Genomic DNA, 9131 nt, shown 5'->3' on the forward strand with positions numbered 1-9131 from the left:
GTGCGATCTGAGGCAATTTCTGACCACTTTAACCAATGTTTTTTGGAGGAAAAGATGGTGGTGTACTCATTTGCCTGCCTTTATTGCGATGTCACATTGCGATTTTTGGGGGGGGGGGGGGGGCATGGCCCCCTTTGGCCCCCCCCCCCGGATCCGCCCTTGGGTATCTACAGCGAATTTCCATATTTGTTGAAGTCAACGTGCAGGAGGCGTGATTGAGACGCAGCACGGCCAAATATCTCGTTGACAACTCCCACAAGACGGACTGCTCAGCTTGGCCAGTAATGCACTGAAATCAGAAATGCACATTATATTTCGCCAACTCCGGAGAGACTCACCCTGTAGATTGTTTCTCGTATTGCAATCTGATCCACCCTTAGAAGCTAATAGAACATACCTCATTAGCATAACAAAAGGCCCTTCCCCGGCGTGGTAGTGAAGCTGCGTTCTCCCAGGGTATCTGTGTCTTTGTTTTTTTGTGTCGCAGTCTATCCACACGCTTTTATCTTACTCGCGTTCTAAACGACAACTTTCCGTGATAAATTACAAGGATTTACTCCATCATGCCGAAGTCTCGTCAGAGTTTTCCTTCAGCTCCGTGCACGATGTCTCGACCCCCTGACGATGAGAAACCCCCTTCGCCTGCAGAAGACATCTTAGCTATGGCAGCTAGAGAAATTTCCCCGTCGGGGGTAAATTTGGCGGACCAAGCCAAGGCTCCTCAGTGGGCTGACGGCTTTTCGGGCGGCGGGTCTCCATGCCCAAAGCCCCCTGCAAGTGTAACAGATCCGCGGCCTAGTACGTCAGCTCCGTCTGGTACTGGCCCTGGTGCGCCACGCCCACCGACTACAGCTCAACCGCACTTTCCACAGTTCCCCACTCAGTCGGGCTACTGGTACCCTCAGCCACCATCAGCTCCCTGGGGAACCCCTGGTGGCCCTGGCCCATCAACGATGCCTGCTGGTTTATTCAATCAGTGGGGCATCCCTGTCCAGTATTTTCCGCAGCCGATTTACAGCGGTCTCTCGGAGCATCCTCCCGCTAGCGCTCCAACTCTGACGGCCCCTGGCTCACATGCACAGCGCCCTCCTGCTGCTGCGGCTGATGACGGCGGCCATCTTGAAATAGTCAACGTTAGTGACGACGAGTCTGAGTCCTCCTTTTCCGCAGTTTCTACTGCCGGTAGAGAGCCCTTTCGCCTTCCTCACAAGAAAGACACAGGTATAAATCCTATCTCAGAGAAGGTGATTTCATGGTGGGAGGAACTGAGAACCCACAAGTTGTCCTCCGACGATTATAAAGAGGAAATTTCACCGTACAACGTCCCGTCGGGCCAGGGAAAATTCTTTTCCGCCCCGGAACTTCCGTCTGGTTTGAAGAAGGTGTTCAAACAGGTAAATTCCTCAACCATTAACAGTGATGAGAAGTTAAGAGCTTCCCATACTCATATCCTCGAGGCAGTCAAACCCTTGCTACGCCTTTTTGACGCAGTTACAGATGATGAGTGCCCCAATGAAGTTCCTAAAGAACTCGTCCAGGATCATCTTTCGTCGGCCATTATTTTACTCGGCTCTGGCAGTCAAGGGCTCGCCTTGGCGAGACAACATGCATTTGATGACATTGTCGACCGCAAGTTTGATGTCCTCAAGAAGAACCCTCCTTCGTTAGGTGAACTCTTCGGATAATCCTTGATGAAAGACATTGAGGAGACAGAAAAGGTCAACAAATTGGCCTCCAAAGTCACGGGCACAGGCGGAAAATCTCAGCAGTCTAACCCTTCTAAGGATAGACGTTTCACGCCTTATCAACTGGCCTCCAGGTCGTTCAGAGGGCGTCGCCCATCACGGGGTGCCTACAATCGCTTCCCAGGTAGGAATTACCAACAGTTCAAGGATTTCCCAAGATCGCGAAATCCCAAGACGGCCTACGCCACTACAGATAAGTCTAGTTCAAAAAACTAGATGCCCAGCTGTTTATGCCCATCACTGGTGCCTCTCCAGCATTTTCTGTACCCCCTGCTGGTCGTTTGAAATATTTTTCTCACAACTGGTTGAAGTTGACTCATGACCCTTGGGTTCTTCAAGCCGTGGATGGTTACTGTATCAGTTTCACATCTACGCCGGTTCAGTCTTTTGTTCCTGTGACCCGGGCTCAGTCCGAGGAACACGCTTCAATTTTTAACCTCGAGATACAGAAGATGCTCGATAAAGGTGCAGTTTCAGAAGTTCAACCCGTTCAGGGACAATTTATTTCTACTTTGTTCATGGTTCCTAAGTCTTCTGGGGATCTCCGTCCAGTGATTAATTTAAGACCTTTGAATAGGTTTATCTCGTACCATCATTTCAAGATGGAAAACATTTCTTCAGTGAAAGATCTCTTAGTGCAGGGGGATTGGATGTGTAAAATAGACCTGAAGGATGCTTATTTTTCAGTTCCTATTAATTCTGAGCATAGGAAATATCTCCGTTTTTTCTGGAACAAGGTCATTTATGAGTTTACTTGTCTTCCTTTCGGATTGTGTAGTGCGCCCCGTACCTTTACTAAGATACTTAAACCACTTGTCTTCCACCTCAGACAACGTGGTATTCGTTGTATTTTTTACCTGGATGATATCCTTATCCTCGAGTCTTCCTACGAGGGATGTGTGACAAATACTCAAGTGGCAACCAGTCTCCTTCAAGATTTGGGTTTCATTATCAACATAGAGAAATCCATTCTTGTCCCTACTCAGAATTTAACATACCTTGGTTTTCTTATCGACTCTTCATCCATGACTCTCTCTCTGAACCAGGAGAAGATCGTAAAGATAATCAGCCACTGCCAAGAGATTTTGGAGGCGCAAACTGTCACAGTTCGACAACTCTCAAGCCTCATCGGCAGGTTATCGTCCACAATTCTGGCAGTTTTTCAAGCCCAGATCTTCTACCGCAGTCTTCAGGAGGACAAAATCTCCGCCCTCCGCAGGGAGAACAGTTACGAATCAGCTGTCACCCTTTCACAAGCTTCCCTGGAGGAGCTGCGAACATGGGTGCAATGTCTGCATGCATGGAACGGTCGGCATTTTCTTCATCCGACGCCAGATTTGACCCTTCAAACGGACGCTTCTATGTCGGGATGGGGAGCTTGTCTTCACTCCACGATAGGCGGCCGTTGGACAACTCTAGAACAACAACATCATATCAACTACCTCGAACTGTTAGCAGTTTGGTATGCCATCCGATCTCTCCTCGCAGAGAGGCGGGACATCCATGTTCTTCTTCAGATGGACAGTTCAACAGCCATTGCATATATCAACCACCAAGGAGGGACTCACTCGGTTCCAATGTCTCGACTAGCTGTCAAGATCTGGGTATGGTGTCTCAAGAGAAACATCACTCTAGCAGCTCAACATATACCGGGGTCCCAGAACATCACAGCAGACAGGATGTCACGAGTGTTCGACGATCGGGCGGAATGGCAACTCCTCCCAGAAGTCTTCCGCAGCATCATGGATGCCCTACATTTTGTCCCATCGGTAGACCTCTTTGCGTCTCGCCTGAATACACAACTAGAAACGTTCGTTTCATGGCAGCCAGACCCCATGGCTTGGAGGGTCAATGCTCTTCTAAACTGGAAGGATGTAAACGGCTACGCTTTTCCTCCGTTTTCACTTCTTCTGAGAATCCTTCAAAAGATCCGCAGAGAGGAAGCTACAGTTGTTCTTGTCGCTCCAGTATGGAAGACTCAAGCTTGGTACCCCATGCTGCTGGAACTAGCAATAGACGTGCCACTGCTCCTCCCACGGAGAACAGATCTCCTTCAGCTTCCCCACAATCGGTCACAAGTTCATCCACTGATAGGCCACCTCCAACTGGCCGCATGGAAGTTATCAGGGCAAATCTCTCTTCAGAGGGACTTTCACAGACGGTGTCAGCCACAATCCTTGCTTCTTGGAGACCACAGTCCAATGCCCAGTATAACTCAGCATGGAGAAGGTGGGCAAGCTGGTGTTTACAGAGGAAACTTGATCCAGTTCACACCCCTGTAGCTGATTTCTTAGAGTTTCTTCAGCAGTTGTTTGACGAAGGTCTGTCCTACAGAACCATTAATGGCTATCGTTCTGCGATTTCATCAGCTCACTGCTTAATTGATAATTTGCCTATGGGTCAACATCGTTTAGTGAAACGTTTCTTTAAAGGTATTTTTGGACTTCGCCCTCCAAGACCGAAGTACAACAGCACATGGGACGTTGGGAAGGTCCTTAGATTCATCAAGTCTCTCCCCGACAATCGCCGTTTGTCCTTGAGGCAGTTAACCCTCAAGTTAGCCATGCTGCTTGCACTTGTAACTGCCAGTCGCCGAGCTTCCTTGACAGCTATTGATGTCGATAACATGACTCGATCATCTGATGGAAAATACCGTTTTCTCCTTGTCAAGCCATCGAGGTGTGTTTCTGTCAGTAAGCCCTTCCATCAAATTGAGATTTCCAAGTTCCAGCCGGTCAGAAATCTCTGCCCAGTTCGTTCTTTAGAAGAGTATCTTCAGAGAACCCAACATCACAGAGGTACTGGTTCTTCTAGGATGACCCAGCTTTTCCTCTCCCATTCAAAGCCATTCCATCCAGTGGTCCCCTCAACAATTTCTAGATGGTTGAAAGACTTAATGTCTCAGTCTGGCATTGATACATCACAGTTTCAGGCCCACTCAACAAGAAGTGCAAGTACTTCAGCCGCAGCTCGAGCTGGGGTCTCCACAAGTGAAATTTTAAAAACAGCAGACTGGTCATCAGCCTCTACCTTTGCCAATTTCTACCACAGACACCTCCCTCTGTCAGACTTTGGAGGTGCTGTGCTGTCATCGGCAACACAGCAGCTTTAAAGTCTACAGGGTGAGTCTCTCCGGAGTTGGCGAAATATAATTCCCCAATTATGTAAAGTACTTACCTGCAATATAATTGGAATTATATGAGACAATGGAGGAGAGACTCAACCTCCCTCCCTTTTTCTTCATTTTCTTACTGCAGATAACCCGCCCGAGTAATTCTGGTTGGTTTCCGATGAGGTTTACCTTACTACCGTTACCTTACTACTAGCTTCAAAAAGACACAGATACCCTGGGAGAACGCAGCTTCACTACCACGCCGGGGAAGGGCCTTTTGTTATGCTAATGAGGTATGTTCTATTAGCTTCTAAGGGTGGATCAGATTGCAATACGAGAAACAATCTACAGGGTGAGTCTCTCCTCCATTGTCTCATATAATTCCAATTATATTGCAGGTAAGTACTTTACATAATTGGGGAATTGTACTACATCTAATGTCAACATTTTTGGAGGTGCTGGTGGAGGCTTGATTGAAAAGCTCCCTGCCGTGAAACTCGCCGACAACTCTATCAATACGCAATGCTCAGTTCCAATGATTGTGTATTAACCCACAAACATTGGAAATGCAATTAAGTTTGTTTGTACTGCGAATGTCCACATTTTATTTGGGTATTGGACGTTGGATATGCACATAGCTTTCTACAGCGAATGTCCATATTTTATTTTAAAGTCCAGGTAGAGGAGGCGTGATTGAGACGCACTGTAGTATATGATCGCTTCGACGACTCCCCGCACATGACGCGCTGCTTGGTTTGTCCGGTAAAACCTGGAAATTGTTAATGATGTCGCAAAAAAGGCAGCCACTGCATACACCACCATCTTTTGCTCGAAAAAAACGTGGGTAAAGTGATAAGAAACTGCCTCAACTTGCACCACAGAGCATCTAAAATCTAACATTAAGCGGGTCCCGAGACCTAAACCAACCTGCACATTTTGGGGCCCCCAAAAGTTTATTCTTTTGCCCTTGAAAATGCGACGTCCAAAAATGCGAAGCCGATGTCACATATTGAGGAAATCCCTACTTTGTATATAGGCCTATGCCTTAATTTATATCGATTTGTGAAAAATACCGCGTGAATATAACGCTGCTGCAAATATTTGGCAACTTTCCAAACTGTTATGTACAATGTTTAAATATTTCAATTATTTTATTTTTCGATTGATATTTATTTATTCCATTTGTTTTTAATTAAGGGTCCTTTTTTGTGTATACATTTTTAAGGACAGACAAACATAAACCTCGACCACCAATTGACATGTATAAGATCCTGCCAGAGCTTATGGTTTCTACTGAAATGCCAATCATATCAAGTGAATGTACTGGCCATAGTGTCAACCAACATTAGTGCTGATTTTCGGGAAAAATTGCGCCAAAAATAGTAACTACAAATGGAGGAGGATAGGGCCAGCGGCAAGTCATTCTCTAGCAAATGAAGATTACCTCAGTCCTGAATGGATTAATCTTTAAATGGACCGTGGTCCTATGATAAGAAAATCCACAGCCTTTTAAAATGAAGCTACTTGACTCTTGGCAACTGCGTCATTCGCATACACGGTGAGTCAAAAAAGCGGAACTCAAACCCCCACAATTATATTTCATATTTAAAAAAAATCTGTAGCAGCAAAAATAATAATGACTGGAAAGCCTATTTCAAAAGTTACTTTTAGATGAAAAAAAATACTGAAATTGGTTAATCTGTTCAGAAAATATCACCATTACAACACAATTACCCTAAACCTGTCTGCGATTTCCAGAATCGTCGTCGCAATTATCGTCAAACATCACCAGTTTAAATGTTAAAAAAATATTCAATAGAATCCCTTTGAAGGCCAGTCCTTCAAAAAAAGTAGAATTTGTAAATCATATCGTTTGCCTAAACAGGGTTGTTAATAAAGACATTGTGTACTCCAGTTGGTGACAGTTGTTGAAACAAGTATTCTGTGTCAGTTTCTATTTTGTTCCAAACAGTTAAAACAGTGAAACACACAATGATTTTTTTTCTTTTCGGACGATATAGGTTTTAGGGTGATTGTGTTTAAATGGTGATATTCTTTGAACGGATTGAGCAATTTCAGTACTTGTTCATCTATATTAGCTTAGAAGATGGCTTTCCATTGGGTCGGACGTAATCGGCTGTCGGACACGATGGGTCGGACATAATCGGCCGTCGGACATAATGGTTTGCATATAATAGCTGTTGGACTTAATGGGTCGGACATAATCGGCCGTCGGTCACAATGGATCGGACATAATCGGCCGTCGGACTTAATGGGTTGGACATAATCGGCCGTCGGACATAATGGGTCTGACATAAGCGCTGTCGGACATAATGGGTCGGACATTATCGGCCATCGAACACAATGGGTCGGACATAATCGGCTGTCGGACTTAATGGGTCGGACATAATCGGCCATTGCTCGTCAAATTCTGTTGTCGGACGTAATCGACCTAACGGACATTATGGTCGTGAATACATGTGCCATTGCAAGATACACTACTCCTCATCAGTCAAGGAATATGGTACAGGAAGTTCTAGAACAGTATTTTGATGATGCGATATATGTTGCTCCTTGTGAAAGAAACATTCCCAGTCAGGGTGTAAATGAAAAAAAGACAATGAGGCAAAATTTTTTCAAGCATAATTTCCATCAAGTCAGCTTATACTTGATGATAGTCGTAAAGTGAAGTTGACACTTTGTAGATATTCGCATAACAAAATAATGTATGTTGATAGTGGACATGCCCGTCCCTTCTTGAAAACGGTAACGACATATACAATGTCCATAATCAATTTCTTTAAGTCATTCTTAAATGGCGGTCGTCTATGTTCCGAGCCCGTTTCAGCACTATTCTGCCAACTGTAAATGGTATCTTCTTTTAGACGAATCAAGTGGAATGATGGTAGTTTTTATGGGGATGTGTTATTGTTCTAATTGTTGAAGTTGTTTTTTATGGTTGTTTTAGAAATGTTTTACAAAATCATTTTCTGTTGCTCTTCTTTTATTCATTAAAGCGGGATTGTTCCGTATTTCAAGCTTGTTCTTAAATTATTTAAGCCTTATTCCTGTCACTGGAGCAAGAGCATTGATTTTCCTGTTTTTTATTTCGTTAGTTTTTGCTATGCTAGATCTACTACCAAACGTCATTTGGTTTTTCATAAAGAGCTGCTAGATCGTTCTGCTACGATGCCTAACTTGTTTCTATTAATTACCTAATACACAGTGAAAATGTATTTTTTATGCGATTTCATTTCAAATAAATCAGAGCGGAATCAAAAAGCGGAAGATAAACATAACAAGCAGCCTTTCTAATGCAGTCCTGCTTCAAGTGCATGCTGCGTCACAAACAGGAACAAATCTGCTAAATTGCGCACATTCTTTTGTCTCAAGTCACAATTTGCAGAAGGGAAGTCGGCGGTACGTGAGCATCGACATCAGACATTATTTTTCCTCCGACATCTTGAGTCTTGGGTCTTGATATCGGTAGAGTTTGTCAGAAGCGACCTGTGTCAGCCTGAGGTAAATGGTCAACGCGGTTCGTCTATCTGTCAATCGTCTCAAAAACATGAGCATTGAAAAGCAATTAAAGCCAGCTACACTTACCTCGTTTTTTTGCACCTCTTTTCCGCCACATCTGTCCCCGTTGCTAGGGTAAATCTCTCAGCCTTGTGGTTGGTTGAGAGAACAAACAGTGATGGTTCCTTGGTACCAGAAAGCGTTGGTGACGAAATCCTCGATATCCGCCGCTCAGTGCGGCACTGCGCTAAGTGAACTGAGCAAGAAAGGACTCAGATGTTTTGTTTTTATTCGTTTCAAATGTTTTCCATTCCCAGGGTGATATGACGCAGATGACGAAGTCAAGTTGGTTTGTGCGGGCTTTGTCGCCATGAAAAATGAATTCGTGAATCGATCGACTGAATCTAACTTTGTTTCGCTCTTTTTCAAAGGTCGATTTAGTAGTCAGTCAGGGAAGTATATTAAACTGAATTATTCTTTTTTAAGGGTCAATTTAAAAGGTTTCAAACTGATTTAAAACTGAATTATTCTTTTTCAAAGGTCGATTTAGTAGTCACTCGGGAAATACATTAAACTCAATTATTCTCAAACCAGAAGAGCTTCATAATAACAAACATTAATGTTTGGAATAGAAACTACAACGGCCGGTTGAATTCTGGCAGCTAACGAGTGTATTTTCTGAGGCACTGCTCTTAACTTAACGCAGTTTGTTTGACATTGCACCAGAATGCACTTTTTTCCCCAAAGTTTTCTTG

At 44.2% G+C, this 9131-nt stretch overlaps 1 protein-coding gene across 2 annotated transcripts; it reads left to right on the top strand.

Moving 5' to 3' along the window:
• Nucleotides 1-886: 886 nt before the first annotated feature.
• LOC119738240 lies at nucleotides 887-5150 on the top strand. Of its 2 annotated transcripts, none has more exons than XM_038213033.1 (2): nucleotides 887-1394; nucleotides 5003-5150. In XM_038213033.1, the coding sequence occupies exons 1-2, from the start codon at nucleotides 954-956 to the stop codon at nucleotides 5069-5071; spliced, it is 510 nt and encodes a 169-aa protein (XP_038068961.1). In that variant the 5' UTR covers nucleotides 887-953; the 3' UTR covers nucleotides 5072-5150. The 2 variants fall into 2 exon arrangements, with proteins under 2 accessions (XP_038068961.1, XP_038068962.1); XM_038213034.1 differs by having other exon boundaries at nucleotides 887-1221.
• The last annotated feature ends 3981 nt before the right edge of the window (nucleotides 5151-9131 follow it).

This window comes from Patiria miniata, unplaced genomic scaffold, assembly GCF_015706575.1.
Source record: "Patiria miniata isolate m_02_andy unplaced genomic scaffold, ASM1570657v1 HiC_scaffold_3, whole genome shotgun sequence".
NCBI classification, from domain to species: domain Eukaryota; kingdom Metazoa; phylum Echinodermata; class Asteroidea; order Valvatida; family Asterinidae; genus Patiria; species Patiria miniata.